Raw genomic sequence first — 17,300 nt, 5'->3', positions numbered from 1 at the left:
TGTGGTCTCACCAATGCCCTGTATAACTGAAGGATAACCTCTCTACTTTTGTATTCAATTCCCCTCACAATAAAAATAACATTCTATTAGCTATGCTAATTACTTGCTGTACCTGCATACTAAACTTTTGGGATTCATACGCTAGGACACCTAGATCCCTCTGCATCTCAGAGCTCTGCAATCTCTCACCATTTAGATAATATGTTTCTTTTTTATTCTTGCTGCCGAAATGGACAATTTCGCATTTTTCTACATTATACTCCATTTGCCAGATCTTTGCCCACTTACCTAATCTATCTATGTCCTTTTGTAGCCTTCTTATGCCATCTTCATAATTTGGCCTATCGTGTCTGCACCGGCTCTCCGAATGAGCGTTTCACCTAATGCCATTCTCCTGCCTTCTCCCCGTAACTCTGCACATTGTTTATTTTCAAATAATCATCTCATTCCCTTTTGAATGCCTCGTTTGAACCTGCCTCCACCACACTCTCAGGCATTTCATTCCAGACCCTAACCACTTGCTGTGGGAAAATGTTAGTTTTTCATGCTTCTACTCTTACCTTTCTTTCTTTATCTTCTCACACTGTGCCTCATATAGGTCTTTAATTTCCTTCATTTCTCACATTATGCTTCCTTTTGTCTCATGCATTTACGATTTACAGCATAGAATCTTCCAGTACAGAGGGAGGCCATTTGGTCCATCATACTCTTTGAAAGAACTATTCGGTTAGTCCCACTCCACACTCTTTCCCCATAGACCTGCATTTTTTTTTTTCCTTTTCCTAGATCTAATTCACTTTTGAATGTTACTATTGAACCTGCATCCACCATCCTATCAAGCAGTAACTTACAGATCACATCATTCTTCCATTTTCCCATCCCAGTTCTCTATCTAAATCTTTCTATTTCTACTTCTTAGGTCGTCCTATTCCTTATCCGTGTGCTATGTGCTCCCCCTTCCCTCCCATCTTCTACCTTTTGCATGATTCAATCTTTTTTACAAGAACAAGGAGGTTATGCTGAACTACAAGGGCAAAGAGGTTATGCTGAACTTGTATAGGACACTAGTTAGACTTCAACTGGAGTATCGTGTACAGTTCTGGGTGCCACGCTGTAGGAAGGTTGAGAGTGCAGGAGAGGTTTACAAGAATGGTTCAAGGGATGAGAAACTTCAGTTATGAAGGTAGATTGGAGACGTTCAAACTGTTCTTGAAGTGAGGAATGCTAAGAGGAGATTTGATAGAGGTGTTCAAAATCATGAGGGGGCTGGACAGAGTAGATAGGGAGAAACTTTCTGCTCGTAAAAGGATTGAGAACGAGAGGGCATAGATTTAAAGTGATTTGCAAAAGACCAAATGCGATGTGAGAAAAAAAAAACTTTTTCACACAGCGAGTGATTTGGGTCTGGAATGTACTGCCTGGAAGTGTGGAGGAGGCAGGTTCAATCGAGGTGTTCAAGAGGGCATTAGATGATTACTTGAACAGAAACAATGTGCAGGGTTATGAGGAAAAAGCAGGAGAATGGCACTATGTCATAATGCTCACTCAGAGAGCCTGTGCAGACATGATGGGCTGAATGGCCTCCTTCTGCACTGTAACAATCCTGTGATTCTGTGATTTTTTTTAAATGCTGTCCATCAATAATTTTTTTTCCAGTGCTGAAGAAGGATTCAATAACTAAAATGCCGACTTGTGTTCTTTGGATAGGTTACGACTGGCATGCTGAGTGTTGCAGTATTTTCTAGTTCTGTTTTCAATTACCAACATCTGCTGTTTATTTTGTTTTTGAAGAGGAAAGTGTCACAGGTTCTGTGCTGTTTACCTCTCTAAAAAGCAGGACCTTCAACAATAAACTAAGTTGCTGTATGTCAGGCACATATTTATTTGAATAAAGAAAAATGAAATATCAATAATATGCAGGTTTCACCAACTTAACAAAAATATTTAAAAAGAATCGACGTTTTAATGTTTCAGTTCATTACAATTAAACTTTAAAGACATCATCCATCATTATTGAGGACAGAACTGAAAAATACTTTCACTGCAGGAGATATATGGATTGTGGTCTGATTGATATGTTGAATTTATCTCTTTGCACGCTCTTTGTTCTTTAACAGTTAATTTATTTTTTATACTTGATTCAGTGTTTGCTGTTGTATTGCTATTACTGCAGTAGATTTCAGCCCTGTAACTGATAGTAATTTCAAATTTAATAGACATGTTTAGAATGCAAAAAAGAACACCAAAGCGCATTAATAATAAATGTATTGAAGATTGGATATTGAAATTCATGTGATTGCCCAATCTTTTTTGATAACTATATTTCCTGCCTGCTGACCCATGTCAAACTCCCTCTCTTGCTCCATTTTAAATCAAATAAACTTTTTTATTTCCTTTTTAGCACTGAAGGTCAGTATCATTATAAATCCCAGATGGACAATCTTGGCAATAGATCAAAAGAGAGGAAAGAAAAATTGAAACTGAACAGGTTGGAAGCACCAACACGTCATTGGGAATTAAAACAGAGAAGACTAGATGTGCAGTTCAGGCAGCCGCTGAAAAATGGCTTCATGCAAGGTGGAGTCATGAAGTTTCAAGGCTGAGACAGGAGCCCTATTTTTCTCTTTCAGATGCTAAAATACCAGCTGGCCATTACCTTTTTCTGTTTTGTAATCTCCAACGTTCAAGGTTCTTCTTCTCAGCAGTTCAAGGAGATCTGTCTCTATTTCTAGGCTTCAGGTTTTATGATTTCATATTTTTCTTTATGTCATACTCATTACTTTTTGTACTTTGTGAACACTTGGGAACAAAGATCATGCCGTGCATTAAGTTTTGTGGATGATTACATCAGCATCATGGTCCTGATGAAACCCCTGGCTGAGCAGTGATGACACCTTTCCCCTTCATGGAGTCTCCATCTCTGCCTGGTGTGGCACTTGTCACTAAATCTCACTTTGACTTGATTGGCTAGGCATCTGGCACTTTCTCCTCCTATGAGCATCTCACCCTGTTCCACCCCTCTCATTCAAAATCATTATTTTCTACTGCCCTTCCAAGTATAATATAAATTTTCTCATCAAGGTATCTTCACTGTTTTCCTCCCTGGTCTCTGCACTGAACAATGTCTCACCCTCGGTTATTTCAACGTTTATCTCAACTCATCGTGCTTTTTCCTCTGTGTCCTCTTAATCTCTTTAAATCTCTCCCCTCCACACAAATTCACCAACCCATATTCATGGTCACTTCCTTGACCTTGCCATCTCATGTGGTCTAGTTAGTTCCATCGTATCAATCACAGATAAGGCCATCTCTGATTTATTCTTACATCATTCTGCACCCAAGCCCCCTTTCCACGCCCTACTTCCTCCAGTGTCCGTCCCCGAAAAAAAAAACTATCACTCAATTCACTTACAACTGAACTTACAAAATCCCAACTATCTAGCCTCTGCCCCCCCCATTCACTGCAACACTTCTGCAGCTACTAATCTACTCAACCACGCCCTCATCTCCACCTTAGATGCCCTAGTCCTCAATAAAACCATAACCCTCTCTCAATCTAACCATTCCCCAAGTATGGCTCTCATCCCCACCCTCTTAAGTACAAGGAATGCAGACTTGAAAACATACGATGGACAACTGATACACCCATCCACGCCAGACCTGGCTGGACCACATAAAGTGCAATCTGGTCCTGCTCTTGTCTGTTACAACTGCTCACTATTCTAGGATCATCCTGGAATGCAAAGATAACCCTCCACTTCTTTTCTCTACTGCAAACCATCTTCTTAAACCCCTCTCCCCTATCTCCTCCCCACTCACCTCCAACTTAAAGTGCAAAGAGCTCATGGGTTTATTTGTCACTAAGGTTATCATCTAGTCAGCTGCCTCTGCTGTGTCCCTCCCTCCCACTAGCCCACTGGGCCAAACTGCTTGTAAAGTTCGCTGCTGCCCTAGCCCTAAGCTCACATCTCCCTCATGCCCTCTCTGGGTTTAACTTGCCCATGAGACCCACCTCCTGTTCACTCCTGCTCTCCACCTACCATTGGTGTGTGTTAGAATGATTCGCAGGTTGATAATGAACATATTTGGCTGCGTTAACCATGCACCTTCCTTGGCCATCAAGTTCTGAGGTGGGACTCGAACCTGGACTTTCTGACTCATGCAGGGACACTACCCACTGTGTTAGAAGACATTGCTGATCTGCTGTACCTATTCAATATGCTATTTGTGCATCAATAAACCTCTTTGACTTTCTTTGTTATCAGCACTCCCATTCACTTTTACTATCAAGAAAAAATCTCATGAGACCTCAACAATTCAAGTCACATTAGCATAATGTAAAGGCAAAAGGAAATCAAAGTGTGGACTCCTGACAGGAGTCAAAGATACATTTTGTTCTGTTGCTACAAAGAACTTAAGTATCAGCAGTGACCCTTTCTTTGCATCAAGCACTCCCATTTCCCACCTAAAATTACTTCAAATGGCCACCAAGGCAAAGCTAGTGCTCTGCTCCTGTATGGCAATTACTTCAGATCATTTAACACCGGCAACTACTGTTCAAAGATGGAAGCATAGGGTCCTCCTATAGGATAGATTTTACAAGTGCACACGGCTGGTGGGGAACCTCGTCCAGCAGCTGTGCATGTCAGGAAACTGCAGTCACGCTACCCACAATCCACTCGCCTTTAAATTTGGCATGCAGGAAAATTAGGGGCAGTATGCCTTCCACAGGCATAGTGTGTGAACAAGGCTCCCCACAGGATGTACTTGCCCTAGGCTAATTAATAATGAAGATACAATATTGTGCCATGCATGAATGGTAGGTATGGTTTCATGATTTCTCAGGAAGCTGTGATGCATCTTTTGGTGGTTGGGTTTTCATAAGGAATTGGGTAAAGTGTCACTATGTGACAAATTCTCAGTACACTCTCAACAGCTAGAATAGTTGTCAATATCTTCTTAAGATAACTAATCATAGAATAGTTAGCTAGAATCACGGAAAGGTACAGCACAGAAAGTTGCCATTCAGCCCATCGTGCCTGAACTGGTTCTCTGAAAGAGCTAAATAATTAGTCCCATTCCTCTGCTCTTCTCCATTGTAAGTATTTCATAGATTATAATCTATTCCCCATTGAAAGTTACTATTGTATTTGCTTCCAGCACCTTTTCAGGCAATGCATACCAAATTACAACAACTCACTGTGTAAAAAGTAAAATCTCTTCAGCTCCCTTCTGGCTTTTGCCAATTATATCTTAAATAATTGTAATTGCACAGAAATCAACGTACCTCGTGGAGGCATTAACTAACGTCTTCAAGCTGCACGGATTGCGAATCATTTTATCTAAAATGCTAACTATTTCTTCAAATTTGGGCCTGCTGTTGCGATCCTTCTGCCAGCAGTCAAGCATCAACTGGTAAAGAGCAGCTGGGCAGTCCATGGGAGTTGGCAAGCGATAGCCTTCCTCCACAGCCTTTATCACCTGTTGCAAACAAACCAAATGTTTTTCAAATGGTAACACATACCTTGGGCAGAATTCTATAGCCCCTCCGCTGCCAGTGGGGTTTTCCGGTCCCGCCAAAGTCAGTGGACTTTTGAACGGCTCACCAACCCTGCCCCCGCCGTGATGGGGCTGTAAAATTCCACCCCTGATATCAGACAGCTTTTACCTCATTTCATTAGAATTTAGCTCACTTCCAACAAAACCGTCACACGCAGCTTTGATTTGTAGCTTGCAGACCGTGACAGCACTCTCCTTTCAAAAAGGGAACATTATATTCGATTTGTCAATATTTAGCTGAGTGTCTGGATTTACTCCTTAATGAGGCATTCTAACATGATATATCGTAGCTGATCTTTACTCATCAAATTTGTCCCTTAAGGGCAAATGGTTCCACTTCTGTGCTTCTGGTGCCTTCTGGGAGCACATGTCACAAAAAGGTCCAGTTCAATTATTTTCCATTGCCAGGCTATTCTCTTCATGGCAAGAGAACTGGCTTTTCACCACAGTAATTGAGATTGATGAGAACAACAAAGGTCTGGCATGTGTTCCCTGGAACTTCAGAAAGTAGCTCCCAGTTCTATAGGGCCTTAATATTTCTGCTCTCTGGAAATGGAATGTTGGCTCAGTAAGCAAACGCACTGCGTGAAGTTAGATTTCCTTTGCGCAATGTTCCGCAAAAATCAAAAAGTCGACTTTTACAAAAGGGGCTTAAGGCTTTTGTTACACATAATACACAAAGTGAATCTTCTCTCATGCATAAGGGCTAGGAGAGACTCGTGTCTGTTTCCTGCTCTGTTCTGGTTTAGCAGATCCACTGGCAACACCCACACCATCCCCCCAGCCCCAACCATGGTTACAGGTGCTGCAAATGGCCTCACCAGTCAGTTATAGGAGCATAGGGAATAGGAGCAGGAATAGGCATTCAGCCCCTCGAGCCTGCTGCTCCACTCAATAAGATCATGGCTGATATGATTGTGACCTCAAACACCATTTTCCTGCCTGCCCCCCATAAACCTTGGACTCCCTTGTAGATCAAAGATCTGTCTACCTCAGGCTTGAATATTTTCAATGGGCCAGCCTCCAATGATGTCTGGGTAGAGAATTCCAAAGATTAATGACCCAGCGAGAGAAGAAATTCCTCCTCATCTCTGTCTAAAATGGAAGACTCCTTATTCTGAAACTGCCCTCCGCTAGTTCTAGACTTCCCCAAGAGGCAAAACATCCTCTCAGCATCATATGGAAACCAAGTGTATGCACTTTGGGTAAAGGCAGGATTGAGCATGCCTATGATGTCCCTGTGGTAGTTTCCTGATAGACACCATGGTTTGTATGTACTGAATCATAGGATTATATTATTCCCCCTCCTATCCTCTGCGGAAGGTGTCAACTCTGCTGTATTTTGATTCTACTCTGGTTACCCTCCATTACCTTGCTCAATTGGTCCTGGTTGATTGGTGAGGCTTGACTTTAATTTTAACAGAGGTTTTTAAAAAAAAAAGTGTTAATGCTGCTGCTAAAATAATGGAGAAAGGAATTGAACTCAGCAATCATGTGCCACTGACAGCAATAATTTCCAAACTAAACGGTTTCTTCATTGATTATCTACAAGGTATGATGCTCAGGAGTACTTACATCTTGATTAGTCATTTCCCAGTAAGGTCTCTCTCCATATGACATCACCTCCCACATGACAATTCCATAACTCCAAACATCACTGGCTGAGGTGAACTTGCGGTAAGCTATCGCCTCTGGAGCTGTCCACCTGATTGGGATCTTCCCTCCCTGTCCAGCAAATAGGAAGAAAACACTGTCAGTGCCTAAGGATATAAGACTCCTTGCAAATGGCACAGAAATAAGATGTAGAAAGTCTGACTAAATAGAACTGACAGAAGGCAGCTGATCTCTGCAGAGCAAAGCCCCCACGCAATGGCTGACTGACTGTTAATTGGTTGTCTTGATTTTTCAGACAGATTTTGTCTGAATACCCCCAAAGTACGAGAATTGACTTGTTGATTAAGCTGACTCAAGGACGGTCTTCCACAAGACGCAGAAAGCACATAAGAAACATGAAGGTATATTTTAATCAGTCAAATACGGCACATTTATGTATTTGACCAATAGTGCATGTGAAATATTATAAGAACACCACATCATTTGTGTGTTAAGGGAAACTATGGAATTTGAAGACTAAGTCTAGGCTCTTGTTCCTTGAGTTATGATGAGTTGACTGTACCATAGACTTTGAAGAAGTACTCTCCTTACTGTGAGAAAGTAAACAATTGGGGTGTTACAGATGAACGTATCAGGGTTTCTCACTGACTGGATCTGAACCGCACAATCCAGATTTTGCATAGAATTGTCTAAAAACGTTAGCCGTTCATCAAAGATCCGATTTTGAAAATCTACTTCTTGCACTTAATTCTACACATTATGAAGAAAGAAAAATTATTTTCATTTATTTGGTGCTTATCAAAGCTTTAGATCATCGGAAAATGCTTCACATTCAATGTATTAGCAAATCTAGTCACCGCTATGTAAGCAGTGAGGTAGCCAATGATGTGCACAGCAAAATCCCACAAACAGTAAATTAGATGAACGAACAGTTAATGTATTTTTCTGTTTTCAATGTTGTTGGGTAAGGGAACAATTTTGGCCAGGACATCGGGAAAATGTTCTGATCTTCTTCAAGGACTGCCCAAAGGATTTGTTACATCCACCTGAAAAGGCAGGTGAGCCTCAGTTTAATGTCTCATCTGACAGATAGTACTTTGGCTATGCAGCTCCCCATCTGCACTGCACTCAAGTGTCACTCCAGATTATGATGTGAAGGTGTTAGTTACTATAAGGCTCTGAATTATTTTTCATCAGCAGGACAACAAATATTAGAAGCCCATTGATGTACCCATGATATTCTCCTGGTTAGGATAAAAAATTAGGAATAATGGGTTCTCTTCCTAAAGATATTTATTAAAGTTGGATGTCCAAATTAAAGTTGGATGTCCAAATGATGACCAGTGTGGTGGAAGCAACCCCTGAACTCTGGTAATCTGAGCTGGGTCCTGGCATAAGACCCACCATCAAATGGTTTCCCTTGAGGGACAAGCATAACAAATGGTGACAGGACATCAGAACTGAATGATCCCACCTTATTACCATTAGAATGCTGGGTTTATGCCTTTTGCAGATACAAATCTTGCTCCACTCTTGAGGAAGGTTCTGGAATTCCTGAAGCGACCTACAGGAGGTGGACCCAGGAGTAATAGGACTCTGTCTTTTTGATTAGGGAATCAGGAAATTGTGCTTATTCCTTTTCTGAGGTAATCAAGTGGAGAAACAAGCTTTACAGTTTTAAAATCTAAGTAAAATGTATATTTGCAACCACGTACCATTTTTAATCTCTATAGGAAATTTGTTTTTGCTTTTCCTTTTGCTGTGAAGCAGTGCCAAATGATATAATTACCATCTGCAGTTGATACAGTTTCAGTGAGAATTGCTCATCGGGGAAGGAGTCAATATGAATTGGGTTTGCATTTGCACTTCTTCCACTGCAGTAATGATGTTCCACAATCTCTCTATTAATAAGTCCACTAACTTCAGGTCTAACCAGGTCAAACTTTTCACTTTGACTCTGCAGCTGAGGGAAGTTGCATTGGTTCCTCATGGATTTAGAGGAAAAAACGTTTGGCTCATTTGTTTCACCTATTACTTTGCTGGTAGGAATCCTTTAATCAGCAAAAAAGCATGGATAAATAATCAATTAACACTTTCAGCTGACATATTACACCCTGTTTACCTAAGATGAGAAACATGGTATAATTATTGAACAGAGGAGTGTATAGTCCAGTGTTGTTCCCCTGTTTTCTCCATTGCTGTGCTGCAATCTGCTGTGAAAAAGGCAGAGACTGACTCAGATGCCTCCATATCTGTTTATTTTGTCCATGTCATATACGACAGTCTTGTGTTGAACATCTGGTGACAATTATCATTTGAGCAATTAGTTTACTGATAAAATATTGAATGCACATGAGAATTATATCTACCATTAAGATGGACCAACTATACAAGGTTTTACAGAGAGGGAGAAAAAAAATCTTTATTTATACTTTGTGATCTTTCGTCTCACGAGAGGAATTAGCTGCTGCATTTGTTTTGTGAACATTTCCTCCCCGATAACCCACTGGAATTTTGGATCGCCAGCATGAAAGCTGGCCAAAAGTCCATTTAAATCAGCACTATTTATTCAGCACTGCCAAATGGATTAACTCAAAAAAAGTGCCTGAAGCAAGACAATGTGAAACACAGTGCACTGGGACCCCTGTTGAATTCATCCCTTAAACCAGGATATTGTACATGTAGGGCTCTGCAGCAGAGGTTATAGAGCAACAGAAATATAACCAGGGTACATGGATTATGCTTATCAGCTTCCTGAGCTCCTCCTTACATAAATTCCATTTCATCCATGATTCTGCCACATATTGGATTACATTCTTGTGAATTGCTTTGGAACTACATTAAAGGTGCTATACGAATACAAGTCATTGCTGTTATGTATACTGTCTTAAAATAAGCTCTGCAAACCTAGCACTTCTAACTTTGCCATTTTCTGTTGGCTACCCAGAATGACCAGACATTGTTTTTCCAAACCTTGACCTTGTTTTCAAATCACTCAGTTGTCTTGCTCCATCTGCAATCTTCAGGTTCTCATTAAACATAACTCAGTGCAGTAATCTAACTTAATTGGCTTTATTGTACACTATCAGTCATACAACAAAATATGTTAACAAAGCAATCTTCCTCTCTCTGACAAGTTACTAATACATTGAAACATATATATGAAAATAAAACCATTATTAAACAGAGGCAAATGTTAGGGGTATATTTTAAGGGTTTCAGGATGGTGGGGGGAGGTGAAGGTCCTTAAAATGGAAGAGGGTGGGATGGGGCTGGTTTTCTCAGTGCCCCTGAACTCCTCCAGCTTAACTCACCCTAAAATAAACACGGGGAGCCACCCCTCCAAGACAAATCCTATTTTAGGTTCAAAGGTTCTGGCCCTATAGTGTCATTTTAACTTAAAGAATTGAGAGGCCTGCATGGGCAAACTTGGCAGCAGTCAGCTGAATGTTCAGAGGAGGCTAGGATAAGTCTTTTTATTGAACTTTTCTAAGGGTCCCTTATGTGCCAGGAGTAGAAAGTATGTGCTTCTGAACATCATGCTCTAATATTGATGGCAAAAATGGGAGTCAGTGACATTGAGGAACTAATTGATGGTGAATATGATGTCTAAAATCAACAAAGTGGCGGGGGGAGGGAGGTGTTAAAACAGACACTAGCAACTGCAAAACCTATTAATATCCATATAAAATAATACAATAATGGTTCACAGTGGAAAGTCTGTAATGTGTGATCAACACTGTTCCTGTTGATGCTGATAATTTGGAGGTCCTAATGCATGAGGTGCAATCTGAAAAGTATTTGTACAATAATAAGGAAATAAACAGTACCCAACATGGATTCAGAAGGGGAAGATCATTCCAGACCAACCATCTCAACATCGCGCAGGAAGTAGCCTTTGGAATAAACTAAAAAGCCCTACTGTATCTAAATATCCATTAAGCATTCAGCAAATTCCCACATGAAAACTGTCAGTCAAATTCAAGCTTTGATTCAAGAGTATGCCCTGGGGATGGATAAGAAACTGAAGTAAGAGTAGAAGGGTTATGCCAGCATGGGGATGGGGAAGCACTGAGTGGAGTGTGCCAGGCATCAGTGTGGGGTCCACTTCTCATTTACTTAAACAATTGGACTCAGAATCAAAGTGACAAAGCCTTATTTCCAACTGGGAGCAGATTTGAAAGGGGCACCTCAGAAATTGCAGTGAGTTCAGCAAAATAAATACTTAGCCAGATCAATGGCAGATGAAATCTAATATGTCAAGTGCAAGATACTGTACATAGGGAAAAAAAAATCAACACTTATTTCACCAATTTTACTGACATAGCTAAGGATCAACCTGAGAGAACCAGCAGTCTCTTCAGCCCAGGTAAGTCCAGCCTCCGTTGTTGCACCTCTTGCAACAGGACCTCTCAAGTTCTCAGTATGGAGAGAAGCAATGCTGCTCACATTTCACAGGCTTTCCGTTGCAAACCAAATTACTGATCTCTTATTACAGGACACATGAAGTATCAGTTTCCAAGTTCCTGTCCTTGTCTTGCCTCCTGTGCTATATCAACAAAACGAGCATCATATAGTGCCTTTCACAGAATCACAGAATTGTTACGATGCAGGAAGAGGCTATTTGGCCCGTTGTGTCTGCACCGGCTCTCTGAATGAGCATTATGACTTAGTGCCATTCTCCTACCTTTTCCCAGTAACCCTGCACATTGTTTCTATTCAAATAATGATCTAATACCTTCTTGAATGCCTCCATTGAATCTGTCTCTACCACACTTCCAGACAGTGCATTCCAGACCCAAACCACTCACTGTGTGAAAAGGTTTTTTCTCACATTGCATTTGCATCTTTTGTAAATCACTTTATATCTGTGCCCTCTCGTTATCTATTCTTTCACAAGCAGGAACACTTTTCCCTATCTACTTTGTGCAGGCCCTCATGATTTTGAACACCTCTATCAAATCTCCTCTTAGTTTTCTCCTATACAGGAAGAACGGTCTCAACTTCTCCAATCTATCTTCATAACTGAAGTTCCTCAACTCTGGAACCATTCTTGTAAATCTCTTCTGCACTCTCTCTAATCCATTCAGATCCTTCCTAAAGTGTGGTGCCCAGAACCGTATACAATACTCCAGCTGAGGTCTAACTAGTGTCCTATACAAGTTCAGCATAACCTCCATGCTCTCGTACTCTATGTTCCTATTAATAAAGCCTAGGATATGCTTCATTAACTGCTCTCCACCTGTCCTGCCACCTTTAATGATTTGCGCACATGTACACCCAGGTCCCTCTGCTCCTGCATACCCTTTAGAGTTGTACCCCTTATTTTATATTGTCTCTACATGCTCTTCCTACCAAAATGCATCACCTCAAACTTCCCTGCATTGACCTTCATCTGACACCTACCTGCCCACTCCACCAACTTGTCTCAATCCTTTTGAAGTTCTACACTGTCCTCCTCACAGTTCACAATGCTTCTAAGTTTTGTATCATCTGCAGAATTTCTGTTACCTCTTTCCCTTAAGAAATCCATGCTGTCTCTTCCTAAACAACCCACATTTTTCAATATGGCTATTAATTCTGTCCAGAATAATTGTTCCTAGAAGCTTCCCCACCATCGAAGTTAAACTGACTGGTCTGTAATTGCTGGGCTTATCTTTACAAACTTTTTTGAACAAAGGTGTAATGTTTGGAATTTTCCAGTCCTCTTGCGCCTCTCCTGAGTCTAGGGAAGACTGAAAACTTATGGCCAGTGCCCCTGCAATATCCACTCTCGCTTCCTTCAATATCCTTGGATGTATCTCGTCCAGTCCTAGTGCCTTGTCAATTTTAAGTACTGACAGTTTATCCAATACCTCCTCCTTATCAATTTTGAACCCTTCTAGTGACAGAGTTTCCTTCTCTATCACCATGACCTTGGTAACATCTGCTTCCTTGGTAAAGACAGGTGCAAAGTATTAATTTAACACCTCAGTCATGCCCCCTGCCTCCATGTGTAAATCCCAAATTTTTGATCCATAATCAGCCCCACTCCTCCTTTTACCATACTTTTGCTATTTATGTGCTTATAGGAGACTTTGGGATTCCCCTTTATGTTGGCTACCAGTCTTTTCTCATAATTTCTCTTTGCTTCTCTTATTTGCTTCTTCAACTCTCCTCTGAACCTTCTGTATTCTGCTTGGTTCTCAGTTGTATTTTCCACCTGATACCTTTCATAAACACACTTTTTCTTCTTTATCTTAATTTCTATCTCCTTTTTCAGCCAGGGAGCTTTGTATTTGTTTTCCCTACCTTTCCCTTTTGAGGGAATATACCTTGACTGTGCACGAACCATTTCTTTTTTGAAGGTAGCCCATTGTTCAGCCCAGTCTTTTCCATCAATCTTTTGTTCCAGTCTATCCGGCCCATTGAAGTCGGCTCCCCCCAGTTAATTATTCTTACTCTGGATTGCAGATTGTCCTTTTCTACTGTCATCCTAAACCTTATGATACAATGATCACTATCTCCTAAATGTTCCCCCACTGACTCTTGATTACTTGGCCCACATCAATTTCAAGAAGCAGGACTACCAGTACCTCCTTTCTTATTGGGCTGGACACATACTGCTGTAGAAAATTCTCCTGAACACACTCTAGGAAATCTTACCTCTCTCTGCCCTTTACACTACCACTGTCCCAGTCCATATTCAAGTAATTAAAGCCCACTATTATAACTACTCTATAATGTTTGTACCTTTCTATAATTTCCCTGCATATTTGTTCCTCGACATCCTTCCCACTAGTTGGTAGCCTATAGTCTACACCGAGCAATGTAATTGCACCCTTTTTGTTCATTAGCTCTAACCAAATTGATTCCGTCCTTGAACCCTCTGGAACATCCTCTTTCTCCAGCACTGCAATGTTTTACTTAACCAATATTGCCACCACACCTCCTTTTCTTTCTGCCTTATCTTTCCTGAACACGTTGTACCCAGGAATATTTAACGTGAAGATTGCTGAAAAAGATATTTTGTTGAAGCTTTTTGCCTTGCACTCACCAGGACAATCACAAGAATATCAATGTCAGGGGAAGCAATGACTTTATACTGTAAGAGAAGACAGTGCTGATTGGTTGGCAAGTGGATTCTGATTGGTACAGGCATTGCCAAGGAGAATGCACCGGTTAATGGTGACTTACAGTTAACTGCCAAGCATTGTTTGAAATTTTAAACCAGACAGCTTGACTCTGGTTGGTCAAAGCATTGCCCTGAGGAATGAACCAGCAAATGGCTATCACTAATTTTCTTTAGCTGAAACAGGTGCAATATGTGTACATCTTCTTTCTGTCTGCAAAGAACAGGGCCATGCGTAATAATATATGTAACTTCCAGTACACGCAAATGCGCCACACTGATGATCCGACTCATGATCTTAAATTGGTTGTCAGCGTAATTTTCAGCACACCGAGGGTCATTTAGCAAATGTTCTCCAATCGCCTGTCTGTTCCCCATACTGATGAATCGCCTATTACTATTGCTCTTCCTTTCTTTTTCCTCCCCACTGTACAGTTGAGCCACTTGTGGTGCCACAAACTTGGCTCTAACTGCACTCCTCTGAGGAACCAATGCCCTTACCAGTATCCAAAATGGAAAACCGCTTACTGAGTGGGGCCGCAGGGGACTCCTGCACCACCTGCCTGGTTCTCTTGGACTGCCTGGTGGTCACCCATTCCCTTTCTGCCTCCATGCTCCTAACCTGCGGTGGGACCACCTCTCTGAACGTGCTTTCCATGTAGCTCTTAGCCTCACAGATGGGCCACAATGACTTCAACCACCGCTGGAGCTCTGAAGCTTGAAGCTCAAGTTTCTGCAGCTGGCAGAATTTCCTGCGCATGCAGTTATCTAGGTCACCAGTAGTGTCCCTGACTTCCCACATATTACAGGACATGCATTCCACACTACCGAACGGCCCTGCCGTGCCTTAATTTTATTTCCCTTACTTTAATTTTTTTTTTTTACTTTGGTTTACTTATATTACTTTATGTTACTCACCCGTACTTCCCCTATTCCTAATGTTTTTTACTCAAATCCAAGGAGCTACTTTTTAAAAAATGATACGCCTTTCTAACTTACAGCTCTTTAAAGACACTCCCTAACAGAAGTTTTTTTACCAACCAATGAACTTACAGTTTTCCTGTGATGTCAATGTTTAATTTTATTTTTCAAACTCAGCTCTGAAGGTGAGGTTTACAACCTGGTCTGTTTCTGCTCAACTGCTCCTGTTCCTGACTTAGAATAATTCCTATGTATACCACACTTGTATCCCCCATGCACCAAATTCCCACCTGAGTCTAACTCGCTACTCACTCGGTCTCCATCTCACTGCAGCGTAGTCGCCTGTCTCCTCGTGTGCCCCTTAATAACATAGTAAGCCACCCTAAGATTCTTCACAGCAGCATTATCAAACAAAATTTGACACCAAGGCAGATAAGATGAAATTAGAATGGATGACCAAAAACTTGGGCAAAGAGGTTGGTTATTTGGAGCAATTTAAAGACAGAGAGAAAGGTTTTACTTAAGAATTCCAGTGTTTAGGGCCTACGCAGCTGAAAGTATGGTCATCAATGGTGGAGTGATTAAAATCCTATGTGTGCAAGAGGCTAGAATGGGAGGAATGTACAAATCTCGAAGGGTTGCTGAGCTGCAGGAGATTACAGAGATAGGAAGGAACAAGGTCATGGAGGGAACTGAAAACAAGGATGATAATTTTAAAATCAAGGTGTTGCCAGACCATTGTCAGTTACCAAGCACAGTGGGTGGGCGAACAGGACTTGGCATGAGTAAGTTATGGGCAGAAGAGTTTGGGATGAGTTCAAATTTATGTAGTGTGGAAGATGGGAGTGTCGCCAGGAGAGCATTGGAACAGTCAAGTCTAGAGATAACAAAGGGATGGATGCAAATGAGCTGAGGCAGGGGTGGAGAGGGGGGACGTTATGCAGATGGAAGTAGGCAGCCTTGGTAATGGAGAGGAAATGTCCTGAAAGCTCATCTCAGGGTCAAATAGGATGCCAAGGTTGCAAATGATCTGGTTCAGCCTCAGACATTAAACTAAAGAGATGGATAGAATTGGTGGCTAGGGAATTTAGTTTGTGACAGCAACTGAAGAATATCAATGGTCTTCTAATCAGTGAGCAGAGGCTCCACTCCAACAAAACTATCCAGGAAATGAGCAAACAGCCATAATTCTGTGTGGGTGCCAGCCTAGATTCCATCTGTTCTGCTGATTTTCAGTCATGTTTAGTCTCCTTTTCTACCCTCAGCATTACGGCCCCTTGCACAGCAGATCTGTAATGCTGCTGCTTCACCCAATTCTAAGATCCTTGGTTAACAGTGCTTTGTGCCATATGCGAACAAATTAGGAAGGATTTCTTTTGGAAAATTTGGCAAGGCTGAGCTGCTGGCACTGGTGACTTGTCACCATGAGCCAGATTAACTCCATTTTTGGAAATCAGTGATTAAGCTTTGGAACAGTGGGAATCATTTTCTGACTTCATGCTGGTGACAATAGTCACGATATACAGATAAAACGCTTCATTATAAATAAGTCTGAGTCAATGTGATCGATTTTCATTGACTTCCCCTGGAGGGCCATTTGGAAAGGGGCTGAATGTTGGGTGTCCAAAAATCCGTTTGTTCAAGGCCTTGATTGCTGGAACAGGTCACAGCCTGTGCCATGCTCATTTTGACTAGTTCTACAGGTGATGGAACTGAAGAGGCCCAAAAATTTATGTATCAAAATTATTTCTGTGGACCCAACAAAACTTCCACCTTCCGCCCACCGTCCAACCCACCCAAAATTTTGTTCACTGGCAGCTTTCCCTGTTTGATCTTGAGATTTCAATCCAACATGCTGCACTGAGATATCTGCTTGGTGCCTTGCAACTCCCCCGCCAAATTTAGTTAAGGCCTCACCCTTAAAATCACTGGGCCCTCTTCACCATTGGAAAGGAAGACTGGCCAGCATGCTGCATCAGCCAGTCACCCAAATGTCAAATCAACTCCAGTGTTTCACTTGACGTGAAAAGTCATGAATTTATTATTGGATTGAGTTTGACAAGATATTCTAAATTGAAGAAGAAAAGTTTTAACA

General features: G+C 41.4%; 1 protein-coding gene across 2 annotated transcripts in view; it reads right to left on the bottom strand.

Annotated features, from left to right (window-relative positions):
• LOC144698634 (ephrin type-A receptor 5-like) overlaps nt 1-17,300 on the bottom strand; it is a 357,156-nt gene that overhangs the window by 26,731 nt on the left and 313,125 nt on the right. For both annotated transcript variants that reach the window (XM_078570504.1, XM_078570505.1), the window contains 2 exons: nt 7,135-7,284; nt 5,288-5,481 (listed from right to left, as the gene is read on the bottom strand). In XM_078570504.1, coding sequence (XP_078426630.1) covers nt 5,288-5,481; nt 7,135-7,284 — 344 coding nt within the window. The remainder of the gene's footprint in view (nt 1-5,287; nt 5,482-7,134; nt 7,285-17,300) is intronic.

This window comes from Cetorhinus maximus, chromosome 2 (assembly GCF_964194155.1).
Source record: "Cetorhinus maximus chromosome 2, sCetMax3.hap1.1, whole genome shotgun sequence".
NCBI lineage: Eukaryota > Metazoa > Chordata > Chondrichthyes > Lamniformes > Cetorhinidae > Cetorhinus > Cetorhinus maximus.
The sequence above is the reverse complement of the archived record's forward strand: the minus strand, read 5'-3'. Positions and strand labels throughout refer to the sequence as shown.